The sequence below is a fragment of the Pipra filicauda genome, unplaced genomic scaffold (assembly GCF_003945595.2).
Source record: "Pipra filicauda isolate LSUMZ 115617 unplaced genomic scaffold, ASM394559v2 scaffold142_size1944046_pilon, whole genome shotgun sequence".
Classification (NCBI taxonomy): Eukaryota; Metazoa; Chordata; class Aves; order Passeriformes; family Pipridae; genus Pipra; species Pipra filicauda.
The window spans coordinates 478,299-494,522 of record NW_024103907.1 but is presented as its reverse complement, the minus strand read 5'-3'; the positions used below and the strand labels follow the sequence as shown (position 1 = coordinate 494,522).

The 16,224-nt window shown below is 37.6% G+C and overlaps 1 protein-coding gene across 1 annotated transcript in view; it reads right to left on the bottom strand.

Annotated features, from left to right (window-relative positions):
- LOC113984005 (mitochondrial intermediate peptidase) overlaps nucleotides 1–16,224 on the bottom strand; it is a 75,246-nt gene that overhangs the window by 41,436 nt on the left and 17,586 nt on the right. The window contains exons 11-13 of the mRNA XM_027713678.2: nucleotides 4,495–4,648; nucleotides 3,471–3,548; nucleotides 2,265–2,469 (exon numbers count right to left, since the gene is read on the bottom strand). Of these exons, the coding sequence (XP_027569479.1) occupies nucleotides 2,265–2,469; nucleotides 3,471–3,548; nucleotides 4,495–4,648 (437 nt within the window). The remainder of the gene's footprint in view (nucleotides 1–2,264; nucleotides 2,470–3,470; nucleotides 3,549–4,494; nucleotides 4,649–16,224) is intronic.

The window sequence follows — 16,224 nt, the reverse complement described above, 5'->3', positions numbered from 1 at the left end:
CTTTGTACTCTGCAAACGCATGATGTGCACTGTGTAGTTCTGAATTATATTTTATTTCTAAGACTTTAGTATCCAGTCATTCAGCTCTTATGCAATCCATCTTTTGTGCCATCACATTTCATTAGTAGTCTTTTTTTGTTGTTGTTTGAAAATAATTTTTAAAAAGCCTAAAACAAGGCAGGTCCCAAGACAAAAGCCTGCAAAACTACACCAGTCTAGGTATTTATGCTTTCTCAGTGCTCCTTAACAAAGTAACATAATTCTTTTAATAACCATTGAAGAAACTCATGATTTATGTTATCTGAAAATCAGAAAGGTAAAAGGTTGGGCAGTTATCTGGGATAAGTTAGCCCTCCTGTAAAACAAATGTAGGTATTCTATACTGCATGATAAACTGAAATGGAATTCAAGGCTACATTTTGAAAAATCTTATACATACATATGCATGAAACAACCAATAAATGCATATGGTAAAATGAAAGATTAGCTTAAAAAGAAGCACATCTTAAGTTAAAAACATATAGTATTATCCAAGTTTTGGGCCCACTGAGGGCAGGATGGGTTCCTGAATATTTGGGAATGTAATCAGAAAAAGAAGGTGGGAGAGAGCAGGAAAGATGTCAAATACTCATCTCATCTCAACTAGAATGTCAAATTTTTTGTTCTCACGATAGCCTGCAGTCATCTTGTTTCCATACTTTGCCACCCTAGTGTTTCATGAGGAGATGGCCCCTAACAGACATCCCTGGGACGAGCCCTTTGACTGCTAAACATTCCAAATCCAAAAAAAAAAAAAAAAAAAAGATTCTCTGCAGAAACAACACCACTGACCTCCAATGCTGCTTTTGCAATGCTAGATCTCGAGTTAAATCCTCTGGGATACAGGACTGCCTGGAGCTAAGGCAACACTGAAACCATACACAGGGGCTCCTGGAAAGTCTGAGGCCTCAAAATTAGCCATTTCCTGCCCCTTTAAGACTTTGACATGCAGACACATGATTCAGCACAAGAGAACTCTCACCAAAGCAGTTACTTTGGGCATCTAAGTACTCCTGTAGGTCAAGATGAGCAAGGCTGTATGAGTGGAAGCAGTGGGGGAGGGTCCTTAACTGTCCCAAGGACTACACAGAGCTTATACTGAAAGAGCGCATGCTGTGTTCAGTTGTTTTAACCATGTCCAGTAGAGACATACTCAGAAACAGCTCAGCATATTTTAATTTTATGTGGAAGACTTAAAAAAAAAGTATCTTTTGCCTCTGGGTGCAGAGGTATGTATTGATAAAATATTAACTGTACCATGGACACCCCTTTGTATCATTAGCCTAATGTAAAAATAGTAAAACATTAAAAAAAATTCTTCAGACAAGGAAGCCGCAATCGCATCTGTTCAGTTGTGGGCTTTTTAATATGTAAATGTCCACTGCACTAGGGATTTTCAGCACACTGTTATAGAAAAGAATATACCAAGCTGTCCACAGCCAAAAAAAGTAGCATGCCAAGCAGCCTTAGCCAGCACGTCTTGGACCTATTTGCCACAACTGCAGAAGGCTATAGAAGCCAGCAACCTGTCAGCCAATACACTTACTGCCACTACTTGAGAAAGGAGCCTAAATTAAAAAAGGCAATATTCCTTTCCTGTGCATCCAGTAAGCTGTGATTGCATATTCGTTTGTGTTCACTCATGTATGACTAAAAGGCCCACCAGTTAGTCATGCTTGCAAATACAGTATGCTTTCAATGTATCAGTTTTGCTTTAATCAGAATCAACTAGGAAAGTCCTGGCTTTACAGATTTTTCTACATTGCCAGTGTATGCTCTTTGCAAGACCTAATTCACTAATTCTTCTTCATTCAATTTCCTAAATCATTTCCAACCCAGATACAACTTTAGTTTGATCTATTTTCAATCCTCCAAGTGTTCCAACAATTAAAAACGCCACATAAGGCAAACTTGCAAGAGTGGGTACCAACAACAGAACAAAGATCAACAGTACATAAAGAAGAGGTGCAAATGCCTAATTCTTATTAGAAGAAGAATAATATTCAAGAGTTGTTTGGTTGATTTTAGATAATATCTGAGGACCTGATACTGCATTTTCAAGTCTTCAAAGGTGTAGAACTATCCGCATGACTCAACCATTGCTAGTTCGTACTCTTTTTTTTCTTGTTTTGTTCTGATTTTTTTTTTTTAATCCACTCTTTTCTTCTGGAAATTAAACATTTCACTAAAACAAAACAAAAAAATCACTGTTAAAGCATTCTTACCAGTGACGTGCTGGTACCGAGTTCTTCCCAGCATAGAATGCATAGCATGTCCCATTTCATGGAAGAGATTCTCCATCATGCCAGGACTTAATAGTGTTGGTGCACCCCTTGCTGAATGGGGAAGGCTAAGCATAAGAACAACAACAGGTAGCTGGTACTCTCCATTTTCCCTTAGCCTTCCTCCTCGAACTGTAAAGTGACAATCCTTTTCAAGATAAACGCAAACATATGGACAGCCAATGTCATTACATCAATGATATTAAAACAATTATTAAATTAAACCTAAATTGTTAAATCTAACCATATACTCAGTTACACAACTAGAATTCAATGATCACTAAGAGTGTTGTTCAATAGCAGCTCACTGTTTCTCCATCTTTATTATTTGTTTCAAATTCATATGGAAATTACTTTATTCCATAAAGAAAACACCATGTTGCTCTTAGAAAATACTGGTTTTTAGAATTATCAAAACCTCTCAGTTTTTCTAAAAAAATATCACAAGCTCAAAGAAATTTACTGATGTGTCAAATCCATAATGTATAGATTAAGTTTTCCTCTCACTCTTCAGCAATAACTTCTTTATCTTAATACCACACAGCACTCCTATCGTGAAAAATTAGCAAAACAGAGCAGTACATTAAGCTAATGTAGATTTAAAATTTGTCCACTCATCACCTCACTAAAGGTGATAATTTGCAGATGCTTCTACTGAGTGACGTGTGTATTGTAGTGCATCATATAGTAAGTATACTGGCATCAGATAGTGAGCAAGCCACAAGTTAGAACCATTTACAGTTTTAAGTAGAATTTTGAATAAAAACTAGTTTTCATTACGAGCTTTTACCTTTAGAGAGTGTAAATTTCAGATTGTTCCTACTTATGAACAGTAGACCAGAAAATAGGTGTTTAAATATCTACCATTTCTCTAAACAGAGTTCTGTGACATTTCATAGTGCCTGTTATTCTGTACCACAAAGAGTCTGAGTTCAGCCTACTGAGTGATGTTTTTTAAATGAAGGGTTACTCACAAAAAAATATATTACCTAAAAATACATTTCAAGCTACAGACTTTCCCTGTTTAAATTTAATTTATTTTAAAATCAAGATAACTTTTACGAAAAACTTACACTGAACAGAAATGGCACTAATGCTACACTCATTACTCAAATAAAACCCACGCTGAAATCAGATAAAAAATGTTACCTGATGTGGTTTATCAGGTCGTTGAAAGAAGTCACAATAGATGTATCCTAGCAAACCTTCAGTTTCATGAACAACAGCCTGAAGAAAAAAAGAGTATCATTTCCACAGTGAAAGCACTGATGTGTAAATTGAAGACACAATATTCTAATTCAAAGATTTAAAATTAATAAATGTCAAATGAACTGGGAATAATTAATGTAAAATCAGTTGGTAATTTTAACTGAAAAAATTATATATAGAAAATTCACAGCTTGTCTCTCAAACTACAGACATTTCTGCATTTCACTCAAAACTAATCAGTCACAGATCAGTATTAAAAGCAGTCCTCAAATGTCAAACAAAAGCCAATTTACCATGGATATAAAAATAGAAAGAGTAAGGAGTAATTAAAATTGACCCACAGGATATAAAGAACAGCAGCTCTTGCTGGAGGCTGGAGGTGGAAAAGCAGTGGAGAAGATGTGGCAGTCAACAAATGTAGGGAAGACAACAGAGGAACCTGGGAACTTGATGAGCAAGTTATTGCCCAAGTTACTGCCCAAGTTTTTATTTCCACCCACCCCTAAAAAGAGGGCAGAAAAATAAAAGGCGTAAAAATCAATCACAAAGTAAAGATGACACACAGAGTTAAAAAAATGAGGCAAAGACACATGACTGCTAGGATCCACACCTACAGCATTCTAGTCATCTATGGTTATCTACAAATTGAAACTAAAAAAACTAGCAGGGCTCATTCAAAAGGACATCTTGAAAGGCATGGCAACAATCTCCAAACAGAAAAACTGCCTCTGATTCAGGCACCCTACACAGAGATATTGTGAAGTTCCTAAAATACCAAACATACAAAAGACACTTAGAAAGTATAAAGCCCCTGAGGTCTAACTTGAACTAAAATTAGACAACTAGTTTGTCCTTTTGATAGGTACCCAAGTAATTTTTTAAAAAAATTTGACTTGGCTCACAGGCACACGCTGCCTTGTCTATCTTCCCTTTGGTTTCAGATGCTGGGAACAAGAATACTTACCAACTTTCGAACATCTTCAGACCAAATCTCTCCTCTCTTTGTCTGCTCAGCATAAAGGGAGATTCCTAACAGCTGACTGAACAAAGAGTTCAAACCTTCCATGCATGCCCCAAGAGAGAAAAATGGACAGTACAAGCCAGGATCAATGTTGTACCTAAGGAAATACAAGAATCCCAAATCAGTCAGTTAGCAGAGCTACATAAACTACCATTTTCACCTTCAAGCCACAGGATGTGACAAAATACACTAATTCAGTCCCAAGGCCCTTACTAGGCATGCCTTGTTTTTCAAATAGTGAAACTAAGTCACAGGCTAGTTATGGCACAGTGCTTAACAGTAACGTGATTTTTCTTATACTCAAATTTGGACACCAAATTCAACAGATGTTGACTATCATTTTCAGGAATGTGGTGAACATGTAGCTAAACAGACCATGGCAATACAATGGGTGGCCAAGCTGTGGCTTTTGATCCACAAGAGGCCACTGGCACTCAAGTGCCTTTCCCATGCCAAGGCTGCACTGTGTGACTGATCAGAAAAATGAGCTGGTTTTGGCTGTGATGTAAGCCAAATCCTCAGCTAGGGCAGGAAACCAACTGGTAAGCACTGCTGACTCTGCAGTCTTGTCTTTCACTATTTCTTTCAGCAATAGAAACACTAAGGAGACACAATCACCTCCCATGCACAAATCACACTCCAAGCTCTGGGGACTCTCTTGAACCATGTAGAAAGTATCTTGCAGCTTTGGGCCACATGAAGATTTTAGTATGTGACATGGATTTCAAACATGGCCAAGCTTCCTGAGCCTGTCCTCAACCAACTATGTTCAAGACACTGGAGCACAGAAGACAATCATAGGAAGGAAGACACCATACATCTGCACGCACACATATAAACTGAGAATGAACAAAAAGTAGTTCAGAGATGTATGCAACCCATAAGTGGGCTCAAACTTCCTGAGACTCTGACTCTAAAAAGTAAACACACTACAAGTGTATCAAGCAGACAAATGCTTTGTAAACTTACACCTTTCACAAGCTGCTCAGGACCACACAACTCTTTGGAGGCAACAGCAAAATCAAAACTGGAATCTGCTTGCTGTGCATGCACTGCAAATGGCAAAAATGTTCTTGTCTCCTCATTTCACATACAAAGTCCAAGTGTTATTTACACCATTTCAGTCACTCCCTCCTATCTTCTTTCACGCTCTTGTGCTTTTGCTTCTTAGCTTCTTTGCTTCTAGCATCAGCTAGATTACAATAGCTGGACACCAAAGACAAGAACCATGCTGTTTTATGGCCTATGATCAAAAGACTTATCGACCAGCTGTGAAAGAGCCAGCTAGTTCCTATTCACTCACCTATCCTTCCTTCCTTCCCACTTCCACACAGAGACGACCTAAAAATGAAGCCCACTGGGGATACTGCATTTGCCAATGTGCTGCTTACAACTGCAGCTACGATTCACTACTCAGCTTCACTGCACTGCGAGGCACAGCAGGGTGGAGTTACTCCTCTAAGTGGAGTTACTCCTCTAAGCCACAGACATGTTAAAGTACAAAATTTTGCTTATTTTCACACTACAAACGCAAGAAGCTAAAGCCAGTGTATTCCATTCTACTTTACTAGAACATAAAAAATAAAGCAGATTTTGCCTCTACTATACTAACACACTTCTAGATGCATAGCAACACTTGAATCCACACTTTGCATGCTTCCATACACACGTTTTCCTTCTTACTCAGAAAGTCATTACACCAAAAGAACGGAAAGAAGCATGATACAAATCAGTTTAGATCAAGTTAGATTAAAAGACTGTAAGCAAGTCTCTAAAAGAAAGCAGAAGAGATGAGTTCATTTCCATATAAGCCACAAACATTTGGAGTACAGAGGACACTGATTCACACACAAAGCCCCCCCAGAAGTACAGAATTACAGGGTATGTGCTGAATATCTGGAGAATTTTTAAGTCAGCAAGTCCTCAGTATTGCAGCTCCTTCAAGAGTGGTGTTTTTTTGAAAACTTTAGCAGATAAATGTCTCCAGACTCTTACAGAATCACCCTCTGATCACCTTCTGCCCAGATTGTTACGTGAAAACTTAAACCCACCACTAAGTGCTTCAGCCCTCCTGATTCTACTCTGAAGCTCTCCCTGCATACAGACTACAAGACCTGCGAAAATGACCCTTCTTTTAGCAGCAAATCATAAGAACTTCCATAACAGTCTAGGACTGCTTTTTGTCACATCACTTGATACAACATCTGTCACATTTGATACCATCATCCTACATAGCAGTATGATGATCAGTAGCACAAAGGTTGAAGGCCAGTAACCAGCAGTACACTCCAGGGGCCAGTACTGGGTCCAGTCCTGTCTAGTCATTGGCAGATGACACCAAACTGGGTGTCAATCAAACTGTCCACCAAATTGGCTGATTTATCAGAGGCTCATGGTGCCATCCAGTGGGATCTTGACAGCTTGGATAAATGCGCTGACAGGAACGTCCTAAAGTTCAAAAGGAGAAGTACAAAGTCCTGCACCTGGGAAGGAACAACCCCCGGCACCAGTATATGCTGGGGGACATCCAGTAAGAAAGCAGTTTTGCAGAAAATGTCCTGGGCATCCTCGTGGACACCAAGTTGAACATAAGCCAGCAATGGTTCCTTGCCACAAAGAATGGTATCCTGGGTGCATTAGGAAGTGCACAGCCAGCAGGTCTAGGGAGGTGATCCTTCTGCTCTACTCAGCACTGTTAGGCTGGAGTGCTGTGTCCAGTGCTGGTCTCCTCAGCACAAGAGAGACATGGACATACAGGAGAGAATGCAACAAAGGCCCACTGAGATGACTGAGGGCCTGGTGTGTCTCTCCTATGAGGAAAGGCTAAAAGATCTGGGACTATTAAGCCTGGAGAAGATAAGGCTCAGAGGGATCTTATTATTAAGGAGTATATATTTCTGAAAGGAGGGTACAAAGAGGACAGAGTCAGGTTCTTCTTAGTGGTGCCCAGTGACAGAACCAAAGACAATGGGCACAGATGAGAGGTTTCATCTTAACATCAGGAAACAATTTTTTTCCAGCGAGGGCGACCAAACAGTGGCACAGGTTACTCCTAGAGACTGTGGAGTCTTACTACTTGGAGATATCGAAAAGCTGTCTGGACATGATCCTGGACACCAAGCTCTATGGGACTCTGCTTTAGCCGGACGTTGGATCAGACAACCTCCAGAGCTCCCTTCAAACCTTAACTATTCTGTGAAGTTGTTATATGTAGCCTAGGACTAAGAACACACAGCTGCAGTATGAGAGAGATTCCAGCTTTATCAGAGGAGGACAACATTTCTTGCTGACTGCAAAGGATTAACGTATTCAGAAATACTGAACTAATGTGTTTGCTGGAGGGGTAAGGAAAAAAAACTCTGAAACTACTTTTCATTTTGTTTCTGTCAGAAACACCGATACATACCAGCAGGAGAAAGCAATGATATTTCTTCATGGATAGAAGAGCTGACAGTAGTGTATTAGAGGGAGAAGATCACTTCTTCCTCATTCTTAGCACTCCTTTAACATGTACATTGTCCCCATGAACTTATCCCACGATAATGAGCATGAGAAGAAGGCTTCCTGATAGGTATTTTGTAATACACTGTCGCTATCCAAAGTGAGGGGAGTGGAGGGGAAATCAGTCTGTAATAGTTTTGTCTTTTGAAAAAAGCATGATACTTATCCACCCACGCATAAAAATAGCAGTAACGGACTATAATGCCTTAAGGCAGACTCCCCAGAGAAACTAGTCCCCTATTCTAGCTGATGTTTGAAGATGTCACAATCTTGACATTTTGAGTACAATGAGGTCCTGACTAAACAACCACTTTAGTAGGAACTGCACAGTTAATATAAGCCTCTTCTGGTAGAACACTGTCAGGATCAAACCTCTCCCACATTTAATGAAAGATGTGTGTTAATGCTCCTCTTGCCAATGGAAAATAAAAAAAAAATTTTTGAAAAACAACTTTTTTTTATACAGAATGCCAAAACAAAATATTGTTTCTGGTTCTCATCTCACCTAATTGTCCATTTCTGCCTTGCCTATCATATCAGTGTGCAAACAAGATTAAAGCTTAAGATACTGAAAAATCCTCAAATACCACTAGCGTCTTATGAGACAAAACTGATTTTTAAATTGCTTTTGGACACACCTGACAGCAGTCAGCAGTAATTATTACACTCATTATCTGGCATCAATTTTTTATTTGTTTGCTGGCCAGTGCAATGTCATCGGAGTTATGGAGAAAGGGGTTAAAATGATACTATAAAGAAATTATCACAATCAGATGATAATAATCAATAATACTTCAAAATGAGTACTGGGAACTAAAAAAGAAAAAGCTCCAGGAAGTGTGTAATACATCTTCAAAAATCTTTGTCTAATACCAGTCTATACCCACTATGCAGTGATCATTCCAGACACCAAAACACAGATTCAATTGCCAAGTGTTGAATTTGGTCCTACCTCATACATACATGAACTCTGTTTTCACAAATTAAGTAAGACCAACCGTAATTGAAGAAAGCCTAACCCCAAACTTGCACTGATTCCAGGAAAACTTTCTCTTTGGGCTTACTTAGGAATAGCAGTGAGCCAAAACCTCAGCTATCTGAAGCTGATGTCCTATAACCAAAAACTCAGTTCCCGGAATTATTATTAATAGATGATCTTGCCTTTCAGTGGCAAGAGCAAGCATGTGACTGACTCTTTTCTGAGCCCTCACCTTCACGATTTAATGCTACTGCAAAATGAAAAGTGTAACACTAGATAAGATTAGAGGACAAGGGGGAAAAGGGAAGAAATTAATTTAAAAGACTTGAATCTTTCCCAAAAATAAGAATACTCAATGAACAGAACAGGAATTCCTACAATCTCTACTAGATCCACAAAACTTAAATCTGGCACATGGGTGTGGGTGGAAAAGTATTTGGAAGAGTTTACAAACTAGCCGTTCCCTTATTGAAGATTCTTTGTTGATTCCAGGCACTCAAACGGTAGCAGCCACTAGCAACTTCATTGTTTCCAGATGACAAGAAAAAAGCATCTGTTAGCTATGATTTCCCAACCTCACTTACAACTTCATCACCTTAGTGAAACTGCAAGAATACAACATTTCACAGGCACGGTATTTCAGTGCTCAAATTCATACCAATCTGAAAACATGGTAGCACAATTTTTTGGCAGCAATGGAGGACAGCAACTGTGACAGTAATCCAAACTTTTCTTCCCTCAGCTCTTTGAATGAAATTTGTTATGCTGTTAAAGGGTCTGGGTTGTATCTTCATGACGTGCTCTGACCTGGGCCAGATTATCTAAAAGACCACATAAAACTTCAAGATGAAGACTTCTATCAATATACTCTTTTAGCAGTTTAAATTGCCCTGTAACCAAGATAGAGCTTGTCTGTGTAGGATGCAAAGCCTTTCTGAGGGCTGATCCAAGACTAAAATGAATTTTTCCTGAAGCTAAAGGGAAAACTCAGAGTTCACCATCTTCTATCCCAGGTGTATGGTCCTCCTTTGATCGTTTTTTTCTTTTTTTTTTTTTCAAATGTAAAACCAAGTGTATTTGTAAATGCACACAAAAACCTCTCAACAACACCCTACCAAAACCAAGGTATTCCTGCCTTGGCAGGAGGGTCGGACTAGATATCTCCAGAGGTCTCTTCCAACCATAACAATTCTGTGATTCCACTGCACATTACTTCTCTGTCAATAGAATGAAAGGACAAAAACTTCAGTTCATTAATTATCTGATAGTGACTGACCCTACATAAGAAGGAGCAGAGCTTCCAAACTCCTACAGTTTAGCCTGCCCCTGAAATGCTCACTAGTCAGAGCAAACCAATCTTCATAATCTACATGTTAATAACTGTTCACGATCCTACTGTGCATATAATTATTTTTATTATATGACATGTTAAAGCAACAACCATTCTAAGAATCACTTTATGCATGATTTTCAAGCTGCTGTCAATTGTGAGTTTGAATAGTTGTACAGCTTCGTGCCTTCTATTTAAAATAAATAGTAAAAAACTGAAATAAAACTGCAAGAAGCAGCTGCTTTAATATGAGCACACTCTTTGGCAAACGCCCTCCACATTTATTCAGGCAAGTTACAATTTTATCTCCAACAGGAAATGCATTCAAGTATTTTTGGGAACAGAAATCAGAAGGGAAATTATCATGACCCATACTGAACTATGCTAACAGGCACTCTGCTACCAGGAAAATTTCTGCTAAGGGTTACTGATACTAGCCAGAAAGGTTAATGTTCTGGAGACAGACAGTTAAAACCTGCGTTGGAAACCAACTGGAGCTCCATTTAGTGATGACAAATACTGCAAAGAAGTGCTGGAAGAGATTTTCTTGTATGCTGTAATTTGCAGCTTGCTTACTGTTCCAGAAGAGCAGACAGACAGAATTCAGTGTGGAGGATCACGCACATGGCATAGTAGTGTCTCTAGTAAAACATTATACTATCGTCTCCAAAGCCCACAAACACATGGAAACATGGTTACAGCAATTCCTAAGGAAGAAAAAGGATTCAGGTCGGCTAAGTAATCCAAGGCAAGAATCAAACATCCTGTCTGGATATCCTTTCACTTAAGATGGGAGTTCTGGGCCCCAGGAAGGTGATTCAGACGCTTCAAATAGGCACCTTAGGATGCCTATGTAACCAGAGAAAGGGAGACACGAATATTACAATACTTTCAGGCTTAATAAGGTACCAACTAGAGGTATCTAGCAGAAGGTTTGAGCTTAGCTATGAGCTCTTGCTTCTCTCTGGAACTTTGGCTCCCCTGACTGGACTGCATGTTGTGTAGTTGAATCTCAAAAGGATAAGCATGTAAATTTTCTTAAGTCCTTACATGAAATCTAAAGGATCTGAATGTAGTTCTGAAAGAGCAGGAAAAGGAAATATCAAAACTTCTGCTACAGACATACACTCCAGAAAACACAATTATTAATCCATAAGATGACTTCCTGAAATCAGGACAACTTGTACATGGCTAGATATCAGAAAAAAAAAAGACTGTTTTTAGTTTTAATGTAGGAAATATCATATAACATTTATTTTTTTAAAAAATGGACATCAGTACACACTCCCTCTGCACAAATCAGAAACAGCATCAACAAATATATACATGAACCCATCTACAGTGGAAAAGAATAACTTTCTTCTGTGCCAAACTTTCAGTTAGTTACTTTAACTTAAAAAAAAAAAAGATAAAAGTCAAGGTTTAAAGCAGTCCCTTTTATTGTAATAATGAATCTTAAATTATTTTGTTTCTCCTGTAGAATTGTATATCCCTCATGCCTAAATGTCCAAAACTGTGAAAAACTGAGATGCATAAAAATGAACAAAAGAAATTTGCTCTGCATTCACTTTTTCTTAAAATATATTCCACTAACTTAACTCACTCTGAACATCTGATTTCAAACAGCAATGCATTTGTATTTATAACGAAGCCCAGAATAGAATGAACATTTTTTCATATACTTTATGTCAGAATGTGAGCTCAGAAACTTTACAAAGAGAAATCTCAGTACCCTCCTAAAGAAAGTAGAAATATCAAAGAAAACAGTAGTTTCTTTGATGTAAAAAAATCCTGCTTTATATTGAAGGATTAACTACATTTAAAAAATCCAAACAACTTACTTTTACAGTGTACAGCCCAGCGCTACTTTTAAGAGAAGTAAAGTAGCCAAACCAATTTAAAAAACAATTTTGAAAAGAAGTTAACTGACACAATGAGGTTTGGTTATTCTTCAAGAACAGCAGGCTTCAAACAAAAAGGCTGTGTCCCTGTGAAGAACAAAGATGTAGTATGTGATTATAAATAATTATTTCTAAGCTTGTATGACTTCACTGAGTCTAAATAAAATGCAGACTTCTGAAATCACTTTCATTTAAGCTGTATGTTTGGAAGGAAGCTAGGACTATTTTGTGTAGCATGACTTTCATCTATTCTATTAAGAATGCTTTTTATAAACTTGGACATTAGGGATATTTGAGTCAGGATCACCATTCTTCAGAACACGAGCATTCAGACTCTTAACAACTGTAAATGAGTTGCTTGTCAAGAATTCTTCTCAATGGCTATTAAATGTAGTCCCTGATATATCCTGACTTCTTTTTTTTTTTGAGAAAAATTATTATCCTGTTGATATCCACAGAAACATAGAACACTAAGTTAACTATCTCTAATAAAACAGATCCTGTCAAAGCTTCCAAAGACACTTGAAAAAATCTTGTTAGTGGAAGATAAAAGTGAGATGAACCCCTCAGGTTAACTTAAAGAGATCAAGACAAGGAAAATCCCTTCCAATTTTCATTACCTGCCAGACTCTGAAATTTAATTCTTTACCTGAAGGGATATTCTTCACCATGATTTATAGAAGACTCTGGATTTCTTAAAAATAATAACAATAATAATAATAATAGAAAGACTTTGTACTCTCATCAACCATAAACTAGCACCTGTATTTCACATTCCTTTTTTCTTTCTGTTAAGTGTACTTCATAGAATATTTTGGAGGAGATCAAGGGGTAATTTAGAATATTGGTATCGAAACTGTACACAATTTTTAGATTTGACTTAGTTTTCACATCAGCAACAATTTCTTTGTCCTTCCACAATGTTTTGAATAAAGAAATAATTCTTGAAACTTGAATTCTGCTTCAAAGCAATCCTTTTTAGCAACTTTTGGGCTTTCCTTCAGAAAGCTTAGTCCACTACCTTTAGTGACTGGTAAGTTAAATGGACTTTCTGCACCCACATTAGATGATTTAACAGAGGGCATGCCTTCCCTTTCTTATAAACAGATTGTTATAGAAAGTTATCCTCCTCTTTGAGCGCTTTGATTGAAAGATTTCCTGGGTTTTTATAAATTTTGTATTAATTTTCCACTTCAGCTTTCAAATTGAACAGAGTGACGGTTTTCTCACATATTCCACAAAGGCTATTTTTCCACATGGTGTTCCCAACAAACAACACTTTTTTCATAGAACTAAAAATAATTTAACAAAAAGCAGCCATGAACAAGTTTCTTTACTAGTAACTTGCAAATCTCAACGTTAGCTGAAGCTTTTAGGATCTTGAGAAACATCCGTTCATCTTTTCATACCTTGGTATTAAACCTATCCCTCTAAAAAAAAAAAAAATGAAAGTGATGCCCACGCTCTCCTGAAGCCTATGATCAGTCCCAAGAAGAAAGGAGGTGAGTTATTCCTAATTTCTGTTTAGTTACCTCACCATCCAAAATGCCAACAGTTGCCATGATGGCTTCTCTTTCCTACACATCAGGAAACTGGCTTATTTTGGTATTGATCTCTCATCCCTAAAGCTGATCTTCTTTCTGAAGTCCCAAAGAAATGGACTAGCAAAGAACCCAATATCCTGCAAGCACATCCCACCTGCAAGTTGAATAAAATCTGGGACATTTTGCCAAAATCCCAACAGTGAATTATAACCAGTGAAGTCAACCCAGCCTGGTAAGAACCACAGGTTAGGGAAACAGGAATTAATACCAAATACACTAAGCTCACCACCAACAGTTCTCAAGGACAGTTCTGTATCTCTCTCAGAAGTGGCTTAAGCACAGTCAATTGCACATTCAAGGCAAATAGTTGACCTCAAAAAATCTCTTCCAGCATTTCCAGGGTAATTTCCTGTTGTGTTTTTTCCTCTGACCCGGAAGAAGTCAGCAGGACTGCCACATCTTTGCAAGATCAGGGCCTTGAGAATTATTTATAACTGCAGCTGCACTTACTGAGAAGTAATGAGATTTAATTAATACTTTCGTACTTGTCTGTACTAAAACTCAACATTATTATTTTTATAATATACATATTAGACATCTTCTTACTCGTTAGACACTGAAGCATGTTCTAGCATTCACCATTTTATTACTCTTAGCCTGCCAAAATTCTTGAGGTTCTTCTAATTACTCTGTGTTCTAAGATTCTACTACCATGAATTTCAGACTTTTGTCTTCTTTTTCTCTTAAATGTACATTTATACTGGCATGTATTTTCCCTGCCGCTTAAACTGTAGCTACATTACACTCTTGCGAGTGTGGGCCTAAAGCCAGAGAGGCTACTTAACATAGTCTTGGGGGAAAAAAAAAAAGTAAAAAAAAAAAAAAAAAAAAAGTAGTAAACTATCCTGTTACCATTAATGGGAGGCTTACACTTTTGAAGTAGGATCAAGTTTCCAGGGAAAAGACTTGGTGGTGAAAGCTCACAGTAAAATTGTTGTGTCCGAATTTACAGAGAAACCGAACTCTGTGACTTGAGCCTGGAGCGCCTCCTGCTGTTGAGCTGCAGAAGAGCAGCAGCGCTCAGTAACGCTGTGGAAGCAGACTGACAATAAAGGCAACACGCTGTGACAGCAAATGGCATTAGAACTCGACAGAACGCATAGGGACATCCTGCATTCCTCAGAAGCAAATATCTGCCTCTTAAAATTAGTTACTACAAATCTAATGAAGGATTTGTTTCCTTAATCCTGTTTCAACAAAGAATAAATGTATATTTAGAAGATAAAATATATAAATACATTTTAAATATTCAACATGCAAATATAAAACAGACACATTAAAAATATGTCATGAATTTCAGTGTCATTTCAGATGTAGATGGTCAAAATCTGGGGAACTAAAGAGGAAGTACAAGATCTCATCAGGGATCACACCGTCTAATGCTCCCTCCGGTCCCAACATTCCTGTTTGCAAATATGGTTGTATAGACCAAATGAAGAAACAGTAAATCTTTTCCAGCAGACACAGACACTGTCTCATCTGATATCTCTTGCAACCTTAGTGCTGCATGTTTGACATATCAGAAATCAGTCTCTTTCTTTATACCTACATTTGTAAAGATAACTTGCATCTTATGTACACATAGGAAACTATGGGTCTGTACATCAGCTAGAGCCACAGTAACAACAGAGTACAAAAAATATACCCCAAAGCATACACTTCCTTCCCTTTCAACAAAAACATTCTACTAAGCAGAAGAAACAAGAAATTTCTAATATACTACTAAATTTCTAAACTACTACTGAGTCCCAAAACATGACACACAAAAACATAAGCCATGCTCTGAGCGCAGCACTATTATGAATACAACCATGGCATTTCTGTAAAAGACATAAAGCTAAAAGTAAATTTCTTCCAAAACAGGAAAACCCTTGAAGAATAAAAAAATGAATCTACTAAACAAAAAGAATCCTAAGAAAGAGAGAAATGCAAGACAGGTAAATATATCTTGTTCGAAAATACATTTTGTCATTCCATGATGCAAACATGCAACATAAAATAGGATACAAGAAGTAAAAAATAAATTATTTATTGATCTTATAAATAAATAAAATGAAACCTAACACTTTGGTTTTTTAAAAGCACTATTTTCCCACGGAAAAAACAAACAAGGAAAACAACATCACTTTTCCTTAGCTACATAATTTAATACTGCAAGATAATTGTCTCAGTTAGAAAGAGAGTAACAATAAATAGCCAAAGTCAAATTCCAGCCAGTATGAAGCTTTATGTGACACATAACAGTTCTCATCTTTCAGTTACAGAAGTGCTGAACTGATCATACTATAGCATCCAAGAAGCATTCAAACTCAGTCAAACTGAGATAAGTACAAATACAAGATAAAGGATAGTGGAATC